General features: G+C 63.6%; 2 protein-coding genes across 6 annotated transcripts; one reads left to right on the forward strand and one right to left on the reverse strand.

Moving 5' to 3' along the window:
• Nucleotides 1-266: 266 nt before the first annotated feature.
• Nucleotides 267-4,158, forward strand: POLD2 (DNA polymerase delta 2, accessory subunit). 5 transcript variants are annotated; one of them, XM_015302435.4, is made up of 11 exons: nucleotides 267-447; nucleotides 1,294-1,520; nucleotides 2,109-2,230; nucleotides 2,396-2,519; nucleotides 2,593-2,707; nucleotides 2,821-3,019; nucleotides 3,089-3,169; nucleotides 3,240-3,397; nucleotides 3,493-3,620; nucleotides 3,696-3,797; nucleotides 3,866-4,158. In XM_015302435.4, the coding sequence occupies exons 2-11, from the start codon at nucleotides 1,304-1,306 to the stop codon at nucleotides 4,018-4,020; spliced, it is 1,401 nt and encodes a 466-aa protein (XP_015157921.1). In that variant the 5' UTR covers nucleotides 267-447; nucleotides 1,294-1,303; the 3' UTR covers nucleotides 4,021-4,158. The 5 variants fall into 5 exon arrangements, with proteins under 5 accessions (XP_015157921.1, XP_046759411.1, XP_015157920.1 ...); XM_046903455.1 differs by having other exon boundaries at nucleotides 267-407; XM_015302434.4 differs by having other exon boundaries at nucleotides 267-387.
• Nucleotides 4,086-15,384, reverse strand: AEBP1 (AE binding protein 1). Its single transcript, XM_015297510.4, has 21 exons — nucleotides 15,160-15,384; nucleotides 13,286-13,762; nucleotides 13,109-13,180; nucleotides 12,964-13,035; nucleotides 12,793-12,882; nucleotides 11,924-12,013; nucleotides 11,740-11,829; nucleotides 11,456-11,533; nucleotides 11,316-11,390; nucleotides 11,132-11,241; nucleotides 9,941-10,080; nucleotides 9,777-9,861; nucleotides 9,555-9,699; nucleotides 9,389-9,477; nucleotides 9,180-9,303; nucleotides 7,939-8,135; nucleotides 5,801-5,980; nucleotides 5,387-5,729; nucleotides 5,114-5,253; nucleotides 4,935-5,034; nucleotides 4,086-4,847 (listed from the first exon to the last, which is right to left on the reverse strand). The coding sequence occupies exons 1-21, from the start codon at nucleotides 15,356-15,358 to the stop codon at nucleotides 4,294-4,296; spliced, it is 3,450 nt and encodes a 1,149-aa protein (XP_015152996.3). The 5' UTR covers nucleotides 15,359-15,384; the 3' UTR covers nucleotides 4,086-4,293.
• Nucleotides 15,385-15,806: the final 422 nt, after the last annotated feature.

Genomic DNA, 15,806 nt, shown 5'->3' on the forward strand with positions numbered 1-15,806 from the left:
CGGCGCGGGGGGATGCCGCCCTGTCCGCAGGCCCCACGCGGGGCCGCGGTCACACTGGCCCGGCGCTCATCCCCCGGGGCGGCGGGACGCGCGGGGCTCGTTTCCGCACCGCAGGGCCCGGCGGATCGGTGGGGCCGTGAGGTCAGCGCGGGCCGTGGGATCCAGGCCCGGGTCCCGCCGTCGCCATGGCAACAACGCCCCCGCGGCCACCGCGGTTACCATGGCGCCGCACCGCTCTGACGCCACTTCCGCCCCGCGGTGACGCCATTTCCGCTCCCCGCGTTCGCGCCGTTCCCCGTTCCGCCCCCCGGCTCCCCATCCCCGGCGCCCTCCGCGCCGCGTGGCGGCAGCTGCGGTCCCCCCACGTGACCTCTGACCTCTGACCCCGTACGTCACCGTGGGGGAGGGTCGTAGCGGGAGCCGGGATGGGGGGAGTTCCTCGTGTTGGTGGGGGTCCCGGGTTGTGTTCGGGGGGTTCCGGGGGCGTTTTGAGGCCATCGCGTACCGGGGGGGAATGGAGGGAGGGCTGTGGAGGAGTTCGGCTACGTGGGGGGGATTGTGGGGGTTTCCAGGCGCCAGGGGGCGATCGGGGAGCAGCTGTGGGGCTTTAGGTGGCACTGAGCGACCTTCGGGGTCCTCCGGGGGGGGTTACGGGGGCCAGGGGGCAATTTGGGGGCCTCTGGGGGGGATTCACGTGCTGGGAGGGGGTCTGGGGATGGTTACTTTGCCAGGGGGTGATTTGGAGGGGCACTCTGTGAGCTTTGGGTGCTACAGAGCGATTGGGGGTGAGGATCATCAGAGGGGGGCTGTGGATACCAGGGGGGTATTGGGGGTTTTGGGGGGTTATGGGGTGCCGGGGAGTGATTCCTGGGGCACTTTGGAGGGATTTCAGTTTCCAGAGAGCTTAAGGGGCGTTTTGAGGGGCTTCATCTACGAGGGAGTGATACTGACGGGCCATGGGGGGGGGAATTGGAGCACCAGGGAGCAATGTGGGGGGCTGGCAGGTGCCAGGGATTGAGCAGAGGGGCGGTTTGGGGATTGCAGGTGCCAGGCAGCAATTTAAGGAGCATCCTTGGGGGCTTTAGATGCCAGGGAGTGATGTGGGGAAGCGTTCTGGGCAGGGTTCAGGTGCTGAGGAGTCCTTGGGGGGCCTTCAGGTACCAGGGAGTGATTTGTGGGGGGGGCACTCGGGGTTCTTAATGTGCCACAGAGTGATGGGGAGCAACGTTTGGGAGACATCGTGTGCATTTGGGGCACATTTTGGGGTTCCTCACTCTCCCCTTCACCTTGCAGCCCTGCAGCCATGTTCTCAGCGGTCACCCCCCTGCCGGGGCGCACTCTGCTGGGCCCCCCCTCGGCTGAGCCCCCCACCTTTGCCCGCACCGGTAGTGACTTTGCCGACCGCTCGCAGCCCTTCCGCCTGGGGGAGCGCAGCTTCAGCCGGCAGTACGCCCACCTCTACGCCACGCGGCTGCTGTGCATGCGGCCCCGCCTGGAGCAGCAGGCACGGCTCCGATGGGGTGAGCCCCCCCACCCCCCCTCCGTGCCGCTCACCCTCATCGTCACCCCTCAGCCCGTCGCTGCTCCCCACTGTTCTTTATTCCCCGAGGGGATCCCCCCCAACGTGCTGTCCCACTGCTTGGTCCCGTGGCGCGCAGCGCGTTTTTGGGATCTGCTTTTCTTTTTGGAACAGCGAGCTGCCCCCCAGGCACACAGAGCAGGGGTTGTAGCTGGGGAGGAGTGCTCAGCTCAGCGGGCTGCTTCCTGCCTCCAGGCGATTGCATTCCTGGCGTTGCTGGTGCCGTTCCCAACCCCCACCTCCCCGCTCTCATCCCATCCCAGTACCAAACACTCAACCCCGTTCCGTCTGTGGGAACGGCACATTGCTCGTCCTCATACTTCCCACCCCAAAACCCAGCAGGGTCGCAAAGCCTTGGGGGGTACCCCAGACACGGGGACACCCTTCGATGGCTGCTTTCCCAGCACAGAAGCAGGATGAGGGGTTTGCTCCGGAGGCCTTGAAGCTGCAGGGGAGTGCTGTGGGGAGCAGTCGCAGCACGGTGGCGGGGGGAAGCAATGGGTGCAGGCTGAACTGCGTGGCCCTGCAGGTGACGGCGTGCTGCTGCGGAAGCTGTGCCAGCTGCAGGTGGGCGAGCGTTGCTGCGTGGTGGGGACGCTCTTCAAGGCCATGCGGCTGCAGCCCTCCATCCTGCAGGAGATCAACGAGGAGGTAGGAGTGACCCCCCCCGCCCTGCTGCTTCCTCCTTGGCCGCCACACTGGCGGCACGCTAAGTGAAAGCAGCCCGGCGCCAGCACGCAGCTGGAGAGCAGCCCCAGCAGAGGCCACGCACGCCGCAGACCTGGGGGTCTCACTCTTTTCCCCCACAACCCTCAGCATAACCTGGTGCCGCAGCCCTCCCTGGCCAAGTATGTGGACCCATCAGACGAGCTGGTGCTGGAGGACGAGCTGCAGCGCATCAAGCTGACGGGGAGCATCGAGGCATCGAGGCTTGTGACAGGTAGGGGATGGCAGCGGGGCGGTGGTGACCCAGAGGGTGATGGTGAGGCTGAGCGCCCTCTGACCCACTGCAGGGGCTGTGCTCGCTGTGTATGGCCACGAGCAGGAGGATGGGAAGTTCCTGGTGGAGGAACACTGCTTCGCCCACCTGCCCCCGCAGCTGCCGTGGCAAGGACCCAGCACTGATAGGTGAGTCCCTGTCGTGTCCCCATTGTGTCTCTATACGGCCCTGAGGACCGTTTGTCCCATCCATCTCGAGAGACACAATGGGGGCTGCAGTCCTCTGCCCGCCCCCTGCCCAGGTTCGTGCTGTTGGCCTCAGGACTCGGGCTGGGCAGCGGCAGCGGCGAATCCCTGCTGGGCACACAGCTGCTGGTGGATGCGGTGACAGGGCAGCTGGGTGCTGAGGGCCAGCAGAGCTGTGCTGCGCTCATCTCCCGCGTCCTGCTGGCTGGGAACCTTCTGAGCCAGAGCACGCAGAGCCGTGACAGCCTGCACAAGGTATGGTGAGAGCGTGGGGGCCCAGCGGGAGGGAGGGATGGAGAGAGATCATGCTCCTCACTGCTGCAGGCCAAGTATTTGACCAAGAAGACGCAAGCTGCCAGCGTGGAGGCGGTGAAGATGCTGGATGAGATCCTGCTGCAGCTCTGCGTGAGTGCCTGGGTTGGCAGAGCGGCTCCCGCAGCCCCTCAGGCCCCCAACAGCCCTTCTCTGCCCGCAGAGCTCTGTGCCTGTGGACGTGATGCCTGGAGAGTTTGACCCCACCAACTACACGCTGCCACAGCAGCCGCTGCACCGCTGCATGCTGCCCCTCTCCAGCGCCTACCCCACGCTGCAGCTCGTCACCAACCCCTACCAGGCCGACATGGATGGTGTCCGGTGAGGCACGGAGTGTCGCCGAGGCTGGGATGCCACTGGTGGCATTGGGTTCTGCTGTAGGTTGCACTGAGTACAGATCCACTCTCAAAATACAGGTTTTTGGGGACATCGGGGCAAAACATCAGTGATATCTTCAAGTACAGCAGCATGGACGACTACCTGGAGATCCTGGAGTGGACGCTGCTGGCGGGACACATCAGCCCCACGGCCCCTGACACTCTGGGTAAGGGGCTGCAGGGTCCCGGTGCCACGCAGTGGGGTGCAGGGTCGGGTTCCACAGCTCATTCTGCTCCTCCAGGCTGCTACCCCTTCTACAATTCGGATCCCTTCATCCTCACCGACTGCCCGCACGTCTACTTCTGCGGCAATGCGCCCAAGTTCCAATCCAAGCTGCTGACGGGTGAGTCCCCGCTGCTGCCCGTCCCCAGCCCCGTCCCCACTCGTGCTCCATGCCTGCCTGTCCCGCAGGGGAGGATGGGCAGCGGGTGCTGCTGGTGGCAGTGCCAGCCTTCAGTGCCACGCAGACCGCCTGCCTCGTCAACCTGCGCGACCTCAGCTGCCAGCCCATCAGCTTCTCCGTCTTCGGTGCCGAGGATGACAGTGACATGGAGGTGGGGCAGTGACAGCACAGCACAGAGATCACCTCGTCCCCCTCTGCCGCAGTACGGTGGGAGAAGCGACACGGTGCTGCTACCAATACAGCTTTGTTTATTTGTACAAAATAAACACGCCAGGGCCCTGCCCTGCTTCCTCCGTGCCCAGCCGCAGTGCCGTCGCCAGCTGCCTGGGCACGGGGATGTGTGTCTGTGTGTGTGTGCCTGGCCTAGGGGCTCCAGGAGCACGGGATGGTGCCCCCGTGGAGCACCCGGAGGCGGGAGCAAGGGGACGGGCATCCCCTAATCGCCAAAGTTCACAGTGTAGGTCTCTGCGGTGGTGAAGGGCTGCGCCGTCCCTGTGCCCGCATCCCACAGCTCCGTCACCGTCACCAGCTCCGTCACCACCTCCGTTTCGGTCTCCATCTCCCAGGTGCCCGCTGTGGGCGGCTCCCGGCTCCATGGTGCATACGTGGTGCTGCTGAACGGGACGGGCAGCGCCGTGCTGGGCGGGGGGGCCGTGGGGACGCTGGCGGTGCTGGCGGTGGCATTCAGTCTCCGCAGCCTCATCCGCTCGCGGAGCCGCTGCCGGAGCCGCAGGCGCTGGCGCAGCCGCAGGCGCTCGCGGAGCGTCATGGGGCGGCCGGGCACCACGCGGCGGATGGGTCGGTTCCCGTTCATGGCCATGATCTCGCGGATGCGCTTCCAGTTGGAGCGGGCCAGCACGAAGTTGCACTGGGTGGCCCCGATGTCGTAGAAGACGCTGCAGGTCTTGGTGCTGGGGTTGTAGCCCTCGGCCCGCGCCGACACGCGGTACTCACCGGGGTTCAGGATGCGCCAGTAGTCCCCACCGCTGGCTGTGGGCAGCAAGGGGGTGAGGGGGCTGCGGGGCCATCACCGTGCCGCTGCGCTCCCATCCCATCCCATCCCATCCCACCTCCTACCTGTCCTGACGCTGTGCTTGATGCCGCCCACCACGATGGTGGCGTTGGCGATGGGCTCTCCCTGCTGGTCTGTCACCAAACCTTTGATCCCGCGGTGGGTCTGCACAAAAGGGGATGAGGGCAGCACGGGGGGACAAGGGGACGACCCCCAGCTCCCAGCGCCGCTTCCCCGTGCCTACCTGCTCCATGAAGGTGAGCAGTGACTCTTTGTTGTTCTCCCACTCCTGCTGCAGCTCGCTCTCATGGGGGAACTTGTCGCAGCCCAGGTAGACGGAGAGCTCCAGGCAGTTGGTGTGCAGGTAGCTGAAGTCATTCATGCCTGCCAAAATCCCAATGGGACGAGTGCTGCAGGTCACCTCCCCCCACCCGCGGCTCGCTGTTGCAGTGGCCTCCCTTAGGTGGGAGCATCCCTTAAGATGAGCCCAAGGGGTGCCACCTCGACGCCCACTCACTGCCGGCGCGGGGCCGCCACTTGGCCCCCTGCACGATGCCCATGGCCTCGGTGACATCCTGCGTGTGGCAGCCCCCGCGGAACGTCTCGGTCATGGTGAGGTGTGCCGAGGCGTAGGAGATGGCCAGCCAGCGGAACACGGCGTGGTCGGGCGTCTCGTGCACCTCGGGCTGCTCGCTGTCCTCATCGTCGTCCGGCAGGCGCGGGGCTGCAGGGGTCTCGCTGGGGGGGCGCGCTGCGTCGAAGGGGAAGGAGACCAACTTCTCCCCGCCCTGCAGGTTGGCTCCCAGCACGAAGGGGTTCTTCTCCATCCAGGCCATGATGGCTCGCGTCTCCACGGCCACCTGGAGAGGGGACGCTGCGCCACCCATCCCGTTGCGCCACCGCTGCGCTCGCAGGGTGGGTGTGCGCTCACCGCGGCGTCCTCCTGCAGGTAGTGCTCCGGGATGGGGATGTGGTGGCCGGGGAAGCGGTGCGGCACCAACTGCCGCTCCTCGGCGGCCCACAGCGGTGACGTCAGGTCGGGGAAGTTCTCAAAGAGATCGAAGCCCTCCTCCGTCCAGTGGCCCAGCGCCCAGTTGCCCAGCTCGGAGCCCTGGGGGAGCGGTGACAGCCCTGTGCCGGCCATGGCGCTACCGCCACCCCACTGCCAACATCGTCCTGGTGCCACCGCTGCCCTATTTCCACCACATCCCCACTGCCACCACTTCCCGTGTGACACCGCTTGTCTTAGTGCCACCATCCCCATGCCAGCACTGTCCTAGTGCCACGACCCCAGTGCCACCACCACCCTGGTGCCACCATCCCAATGCCATCACCGTACCACCACTGCCACCACCCCATTGCTACTGTCCCTACCATCCCGGTGCCATCATCCCAGTGCCACTATCTCAGTCCCACCACCGTCCTGTTGCCACCATCCCAATGCCACCACCCCAGCGCCACCATCATCTAATTGTCACCACCCCGGTGCCACTGTCCCAGTGCCACCACCATCCCATGGCCACCACTCCAGTGCCAGCATCATCCCTCGGCCACCATCCTAGTGCTACCATCCCAATGTCACCACCCCTGTGCCACCATAATCCATCCCAGTGCCACCATTCCATGGCTACCACCCCAGCACCACCACTCCAGTGCCACCACCAACCCAATGACAACATCCCAGTGCTACCATCCCAATGTCCCAACCCCTGTGCCACCATAATCCCACTGCCATCATCCCAGTGCCACCATAATCCCAGTGCTACCATTCCAGTGCCACCATAATCCCAGTGCCACCATTCCAGTGCCACCATCCCAATGTCACCACCCCTGTGCCACCACCCAGTGCCACCATCCCAGTGGCACCACCCCTGTGCCACCATAATCCCAGTGCCACCATCCCAATACCACCATCCCATGGCTACCACCCCAGCGCCACCACTCCAGTGACACCATCATCCCAATGACACCTTCCCAGTGCCACCATCCCAATGGCACCACCCCTGTGCCACCATAATCCCAGTGCCACCATCCCAGTGCCACCATTCCATGGCTACCACCCCAGCGCCACCACTCCAGTGCCACCATCATCCCAATGACACCATCCCAGTGCCACCATCCCAGTGCCACCATAATCCCAGTGCCACCATTCCACGGCTACCACCACAGTGCCATCACTCCAGTGCCACCACCATCCCAGTGCCACCATCCCAACGGCACCACCCCAGTGCCACCACCCAGTGCCACCATCCCAATGTCACCACCCCTGTGCCACCATAATCCCAGTGCCACCATCCCAGTGCTACCATAATCCCAGTGCCACCATCCCAGTGCTACCATTCCAGTGCCACCATTCCAGTGCCACCATCCCAATGTCACCACCCCTGTGCCACCATAATCCCAGTGCCACCATCCCAGTGCTACCATTCCAGTGCCACCATAATCCCAGTGCCACCATCCCAGTGCTACCATTCCAGTGCCACCATTCCAGTGCCACCATCCCAATGTCACCACCCCTGTACCACCATAATTCCAGTGCCACCATCCTGGTGGCACCATTCCATGCCTACCACCCCAGTGCTACCACTCCAGTGCCACCACCATCCCAGTGCCACCATCCCAGTGCCACCACCCCAGTGCCACCATCCCAATGGCACCAGCCCTGTGCCACCACCATCCCAGTGCCACCACCCCTGTGCCACCACCATCCCAGTGGCACCATAATCCCAGTGCCACCATCCCAGTGCCACCACCCCTGTGCCACCATAATCCCAGTGCCACCATCCCATGGCTACCACCCCAGCGCCACCACTCCAGTGCCACCATCATCCCAATGACACCATCCCAGTGCCACCACCCAGTGCCACCATTCCAGTGCCACCATAATCCCAGTGCCACCACCCCAACGGCACCACCCCTGTGCCACCATCCCAGTGGCACCATTCCATGGCTACCACCCCAGTGCTACCACTCCAGTGCCACCACCATCCCAGTGCCACCATCCCAATGCCACCATCCCAACGCCACCTCCCCCCCCCGGTGCCACCACCCGCAGCTCCCCGCTCTCACCGCCTCCCGTGCCAGCTCGTAGCCGTCGGGGTTGAGCGAGGGCACGAGGTGGATGCGTGTCTCGGTGACGAGGCTGCGCACGCGGGGGTTGCCGTCCTGGTACTCCTTGCACAGGAACTGCATCAGCAGCAGCAGCAGCTCACGGCCCAGCGCCTCATTGCCGTGCAGCCCCGCCGTGTAGCGGAACTCGGGCTCTCCTGCGGGGACCCAGGGGTATGGGGTGTGTGGGGTTTGGGGTGAGGCCACCCAGCCCTACCGCGTACGGGACGGCGTGGCCACCGGTAGGATCAGAGCCTGGGTTGGCTTTGGGGTCAGGGTTAGGGTCAACTTTATGGCTGGGGTGAGGGTTAGCTGTAGATTTAGGGTCATGGTTAGGGTTAGGGTTACCTTTAGTGTTGTTAGGGTTAGCTTTAGGGCTAGTGTTAGCTTTAGGGTCAGGGTTAAGGATAGAGCTAGGGCTAGTTTTAGGTTCAGGTTTAGGGTTAGGATTAGGGTTAGCTTTAGAGGTAGAGTTCGGATAATATTTAGGGTTAAAGTTTGCAATTGCGGGAAGGGTTTGGTGTTAGCATATAGGTAAGGGTTAGGGTTAGTGCTTAGGGTTAGGGTTGAGCTGTGGATTAGGCCAATATTGGACTTAAGTTTACAGACTTAAGGTTGGGGTTAAAGTTTGGCATTAGGGTGAAAGTTATGGTTGGTCTCAGGGATGCATTTGGGTTTAGGATTATGGTTAGGTTTAGATTTAGAGTTGGGGTTAGTGTCTTAGTAAGGGTTAGGGTTAGGGTTAGGGTTAGGGTTTGGGGTAGGTTTAGAGAGAGGGTTAGGGGTAGGGGTAGGGTTAGGGTTAGTTTTAGGGTTAGAGTTAGGGTTTGGGGTAGGGGTAGGGGTAGGGTTAGGGTTAGGGTTAGGATTAGAGTTAGGGTTAGGTTTTGGGGTAGGGTTAGAGTTAGGGGTAGGGGTAGGGTTAGGGGTAGAGTTAGGGTTAGTTTTAGGGTTAGAGTTAGGGTTTGGGGTAGGGTTACGGTGAGGGTTTGGGGTAGGGGTAGGGTTAGTTTTAGGGTTAGAGTTAGGGTTAGGGTTTGGGGTAGGGGTTAGGGTTAGCGTAGGGTTAGAGTTAATGTCAGGGTAAGGCTTTGACCATTGCTGCAGTGGGACAGGATTAGGGTTAGGGTTCCTGTAAGGCATCGGGTTAAGGCTCAGGGCACGGCCGCCTGCAGTGCCCCCATGTGAGGGGGGGCCCTCACCCTTCTCGTGCTCCCCCGGGTTGTCAGAGATCTCCATGGCGTAGATCTTCAGCCCACGTGAGCTCTTGCCGATGTTGTAGATGCGGGTGATGGTGGGGCACTCCTCATTCACCACCTTCATCAGCTGCGGGGGGGGGGGGGGGGAGGAAGAGGACGGGGGCTGGGAGGCAGCGCGGGGACACCCCTGGGGCCGCGGCCGCCATACCCACCTGCCTCATGTCCTTGTAGCTGTGGTGACGGAAGTCCAGGTTGTCGGCTGAGGTCACCTCGTTCTGCTGCGCGTAGTAACTGCTGACAGCTGCGGGGGGGGACAGCGATGTGGCCGCCGTCGTCCCGGGGACCCCCACCCCGCGTCCCCTCCCCGGTGCCACTCACAGGAGAGGGGACAGCCCAGCACCTCCAGCCGCAGGCAGAGGCTGCCGTTCCACGTCTGCGGGTACACGCGGATGTAGCGGGCCACCACGGGCTCGGGGAACTCGGTCAGCACCGGCGTGTCCTTGTCCACGTTGCCATAGAACTTCTGGGGACGGGGAGGGGTGGCACCGTGTCCCCATCGCGCCCCCACATCACCCCTCCCTCCCTCCCCCCTCTCCGTACCATCTCCTCGTAGCCGTTGGTGTACATCACCCAGTTCTGGCTGTCGTTGCTGAAGCCCACATAGAAGCTGGTGACGAAGTCCTCACTGCGGGAGAGACCGAGGGGGCAGCGTGGGACCCCTGCAGGGCCGCCCCGCAGCCCCCCGCCCCCCGCCGGCCCCATACTGGATCTGGGAGTCGCGTCCCTGCGTGATGACGCCGGTGAATTTGGTGGTGCGGCGCGTGTCCACCTCCAGCCAATGCGCGCGGCTGTCGTCCTCTGCGCACCACGCGCCGTCAAAGAAATCGTCCTCATTGGGACCCGCCTGGGGACAGCGGGGGGACATGGGTGGGGTGAGGGGGGGACAGGGATGGGGTGGGGTGGGGATGGGATGGGGTGGGGATGGGATGGGGTGGGGATGGAGACAGCAATGCGGCGATGGTGGGAGGGGGATGGGGATGAGATGAAATGGAAACGGGGATAGGAACTGAAAGAGCGATGGGGTGACGGTGGGATGGGGATGGGATGGGGACAGGACAGGGATGGGGATGGGATAGGGGTGGAGGTGGATATGGGATGGGGACAGGATGGGGACAGGACAGGGATGGGGATGGGATAGGGGTGGAGGTGGATATGGGATGGGGATGGGATGGGATGGGGACAGGAGAGGGGCGGGGATGGGATAGGGGTGGAGGTGGATATGGGATGGGGATGGGATGGGGACGGGGATGGGATTGGGGTGGAGGTGGATATGGGATGGGGACGGGATGGGGACAGGACAGGGATGGGAATGGGATGGGGTGGAGGTGGATATGGGATGGGGATGGGATGGGGACAGCACAGGGATGGGAATGGGATAGGGGTGGAGGTGGATATGGGATGGGGACGGGATGGGGGCGGGGATGGGATCGGGGTGGAGGTGGATATGGGCTGGGGACGGGATGGGGACAGGACAGGAACAGGGATGGGATAGGGCTGGAGGTGGATATGGGATGGGGACGGGATGGGGGTGGAGGTGGATATAGGATGGGGATGGGATGGGGACAGGACAGGAACGGGGATGGGATAGGGGTGGAGGTGGATATGGGATAGGGACAGGACAGGGACGGGGATGGGATGGGGTGGAGGTGGATATGGGATGGGGAGGGGATGGGGATGGGGATGGGATAGGGGTGGAGGTGGATATGGGATGGGGACGGGATGGGGACGGGGATGGGATAGGGCTGGAGGTGGATATGGGATGGGGACGGGATGGGGACAGGACAGGAACAGGGATGGGATAGGGGTGGAGGTGGATATGGGATGGGGACGGGATGGGGACGGGGATGGGATCGGGGTGGAGGTGGATATGGGATGGGGACGGGATGGACGCCCACCTGCATGTTGAGGCGGCCGCGCTGCGCGCCCAGCCCATGGCGCAGCATGGAGGAGGCCAGGATTTGGTCATCTTCCACACGATGGGACTCCATCCCGATGGGAGGGCATCCTGTGGGCACAGGGGATGGGGACGCTGTAGCACTGCAGCGCAGCAGCCCTGACCACAGGGATGGGAAGGCTCACGTGTCTTCTCCTCTGGTGGTGCCCACTCATCCTCGTCTGGATCCCACTTCTTCCCACCCGGCTTTTTGGGTTTTCCTGGAAAAAGGGGCACCGTGAGGGGGGCACAGGCTGGGTGGGAGCGCAGGGATGGGGGCACCCACCTTTGCTGTCCCGGCCCTTCTCCTCTGCCCACGGATCCTCCTCCTCCTCCTTGCTGCTGCCGCCCTTCTTGGGCTTCCCTGGTGAAGGAGCAGTCGTCGGGGATCGGAATGGGGACAGCAATGGGACAGGGACAGGTGTGGGAATGGGGAAGGGACGGGGATGGGACAGGGAGAGAAAGGGGACAGAGGGACGGGAACAGGGACAGGATGGGATGGGGATAGGGATGGGGACAGGAATAGGATGGGGACAGAGATGGGGACAGGGCTGTGCCACTGCCTCTCACAGGGCTTCAACTTCTCCTCATCTGTCTCCATCTCCTCTTCTTTCTCCGGCTGCTTCTTGGGCTTGGGTGGTGGGAGCAGCCCGTAGTCCACTAAGGGGTCGGGGATGGGAGTGAGGGGCTGGGACACCCCTTGGAACCCCACAGAGCCCCCTGGGAGCAGGGGACGGGTCCTGGGGTCACTCACAGTCATCGTAGTCGGGTCGCTCCCAGCCCTCCTCGTAGTCGCGCTCAGTCACGGGGCCGGGCAGCGGTGCGGGGGGCTCCTCTGGTGTGGCTGGGGATGGCCAAATGATTTGGGGTGCCTATGGGGTCCCCTATTCCTCCGCAGGGTCAATGTGTCCCTATGGCGTCTTCATGCCACTCTTAGGTTCCCCCTTACTACATGGGGCCCCCACATCCCTGAAGGGTTTCCTCTATCTCCATGAGATCCCTACACTCCCATGGGCTCCTCCATGTCCCTTTGGGATCCTCTCTGTCCCCATGGGATCCTCTACAGCCCCTATAGGGTCCCTATGTCCCTGCAGAAACCTGTGTATCCCTATGGGATCCCTATAGCCCCTGTGAGGTTCTAATGCCCCTGCTGAGTTCACGTCCCATTATGGGACCCCCATGTCCCTGCAGGAACCCATATATCCCTGTGGGATGCTCATATCCCATGGGATCCCTGTAACCCCCATGGAGTCTCCACGCCCCTGCAGGAATCCAGATGTCCCATGGGATCCCCATGCTCCTGTAGGGTCCCCCTGGACCTACAGGGTCTCTTATCCTTTAGGGTCCCCATTTCCACGCAGGAACCCACCCATCCCCATGGGATCCCTATACCTCTAGAGGTCCCCATGTCTTTACACAGACTCCTAACGCCCATGCGGGACCCCCTCTGTCCTCATGGGACCTCCATGTCCGCACCGATGACCCCTGTAGGATCACCATGCCTCCATGGGGCCCCCTGCACCGCCACACGCCGGGATGCCCCCACGCCCGCCCCATCCCCGGTGCCCCCAAACCCCACTCCCAGCGCTGGGGTCACCCCTGTCCCCGTGTCCCCGCACTGACGAGGTGCCGTCTCCGGTTGGGGCCAGACCCGGTCGGGTTTCCTCCTGTTTGGGGGTTTGCGGGGCTTCTGCTGCCGTCGGATGTACTCAACTGGGGACAGAGGGGGACGGTGAGTGTGGGGCCGTGAGGGGGTGGGACCCCACGGTCCCCCCGTGACCCCCAGCGCCGTACAGTCCTCGTAGTCCTCCCGCTCCAACTGCTCGTTGTAGTCCAGCGTCGGTGGCTCCGGCTCCTCGGGGACCTCTGCGGGGTGACGTGTGGGGATGTGTGGGACGCGGAGGTCGGGGGGGGTGACGGGACGGGGGGTGGCACTCACCCGCCTCAGGCTCAGGGCGTCCATCCTCCCGGCCCCACTCCCAGCGCTGCGTCGGCCGCTCCTCCGCCTCCTCTGACGACAGAGACATGGGGGGGCCACAATGTGTGGGGGGAGACATGGGGGGCAATGAGCTTTGCCCCAAAAGAGCCCCTTGCCCCCCCCCGCCCCCCCACTCACCTCGGTCTCTGCCATCCTCCTCCTCCTCCTTCTCCTCGGGGACCCACGGCTGCCCCACAGACAGCGCCGTCCGCGGCCCATCCTCACCTCGCGGGGGCTGTGGGGCTGTGGGGGGCTCCCAGGGGCTGTCGGGGGGCTGTGGTGGCCTCGTGTCCAGGGGCTTCTTGGTGGCCTTGGGGGGCTTCTCTCTGGGGGGCTTCTCCCTGGGGGGTTTCTCCTTGGGGGGTTTCTCCTTGGGAGGTTTCTCCTTGGGGGGTTTCTCCTTGGGCTTTTTGGAGCCCTTGGGGGGCTTTTCAGAGCCTTTGGGGGGCTTCTCCTTGGGCTTCTTGGGGGGCTTCTCCCCGTCGGCGTTCTTGTCCCTGTCCCTGTCCTTCTTGGAACCACGGGCTCTCTCTTTGGGTTTCTTGGTGGGTTTGGGTGCTTTGTCCTTCTTGGGTTTCTTGGGTTCCTCGGGCTCCGTCAGCAGCTCCCGGGGCTCTGTGGGAGCCGTGCGGGATGCAGGCAGCCCCCCGCAAAGTGCCCCCAGCCCTGCCCAGTGCTTCCAGTTCTGTCCATTTCAGTTCACCCCAACTCATTTCACGCCCCCCTCCCCCCCCCAGCTCCCCCTGTGCCATTACCCCCATCCCAGTGCTCTCATATCGGTTCCCCTTAACCCACTTCCCTCCATCTCAGTGCCCTCATTTCATTGCCCTCATCCCAGTTCCCTCAATGCCCCCCAGTTCCTCTACTCCAGTTTCCCCCACGCCAGTGCTCCCACCTCAATTCTCCTCCAGCCCATTGTCACCATTCCAGTTCCTCCCATCCCAGTACCCCCACAGCGCCCCACACTCCACCACCCCCATCCCATTACACCCATCTGATCACTCTCCTCCCGTTACCCCCAACTCAGTTCCCTCCACCCCATTACCCCACACCCCATTACCCCCCACCCGGTCCTGCACTCTCCCACTGTCACCCCCACCCCATTATACCCCACCCAATCACCCCCATACCATTACCCCCATCCCAGTTCCTCCCTCCCCATCCCCCATTCCCACCCCATTATCCCCATCCCATCCTTCCATCCCATCACTCCCAATCGCATCACCCCCATCCCATTATTCCATCCCAGTCCCTTCCTCCCCACTCCCTCACTCCCACCTCATCATCCCCATCCCATTACCCCATCCCATCACTTCAATCCCATCACCCCCAACCCATTGCTTCCATCCCATCACCCCCATCTCATTATCCCCTACCTCAGTCCCCCATTTCCCACCCCATTATCCCCATCCCATTATCACTCTCCCATTTCACCCATTTCATCCCATTATCACTCTCTCCATTATCACACAGCTCCCTCCACCCCATCACCCCCACCCCATTATCTCCCCCAGCCCCCCATTCCCACCCCATTACCCCCATCCCACTGCTTCAATCCCATTACCCCCACCCCATTCCCTCCCTCCCCACTCGCCCATTCCCACCCCATTTCCCCCATCCTATTACAGCTCTCCCAGCTCCCTCCATCCCACTTCCCCCTCCCCATCACCCCCATGCCAGTCCCTCCCTCCCCAGCCCCCCATTCCCACCCCATTATCCCCATCCCATTATCACTCTCCCAACTCCCTCCACCCCATCACACCCACCCCATTATCTCTCCCAGCCCCCCATTCCCATCCCATTACCCCCATCCCACTGCTTCAATCCCATTACCCCCACCCCATTCCCTCCCTCCCCAGCCCCCCATTCCCACCCCATTTCCCCCATCCCATTATCACTCTCTCAGCCCCCTCCAGCCCACCCCCCCCCCCACTACCCCCATCCCCTCCCATCCCATCCACCCCCCCGCAGCCCCCCACAGCCCCACCGCCGCTCCCCGCCGCGCAGCGCACCGCCGGTCCCGGGCTGAGCTCCGAGCCGCACATCGCTGCCGTCCCCTCCCGCATCGCCTTCTCCCGGCGCCAGGAAACCGCGCAGGAACTCTTCGATCTCCGCGTCCGTCAGTGCGGGAGCGGCGGGGTTCGGCCCGGCCCCGGGCAGCAGCGGGAGCAGCAGCAGCAGCGGGAGCAGCGCGGCGGAGCGGGGCGGCATGGCGGAGCGGCACCGGGCGGAGCGGCACCGGGCGGAGCGGGACGGGACGGGACGGGACGGGATGGGGGGAGGGGCGGCACCGCCCTGCGGGGGGACCGGCGCGGGCCGGAGCGGTACTGACGGCGTGGGACGGAGATGCGATGGCGTTGCGCTGATAGTGCACTCACACTGCACTGGCATTGCACTGGCACTGCATTTGCATTGCACTGGCATTGCACTGGCATTGCACTGGCACTGCATTTGCATTGCACTGGCATTGCACTGGCATTGCATTGGCACTACACTGACATTGCACTGGCATTGCATTTGCATTGCATTGGCACTGCATTGGCACTACACTGACATTGCATTGGCACTGCATTTGCATTGCACTGGCATTGCATTGGCACTGGCATTTGCATTGCACGGGCACTGCATTTGCATTGCACTGGCACTGCATTGGCACTAC

Source organism: Gallus gallus, chromosome 22, assembly GCF_016699485.2.
Source record: "Gallus gallus isolate bGalGal1 chromosome 22, bGalGal1.mat.broiler.GRCg7b, whole genome shotgun sequence".
Classification (NCBI taxonomy): domain Eukaryota; kingdom Metazoa; phylum Chordata; class Aves; order Galliformes; family Phasianidae; genus Gallus; species Gallus gallus.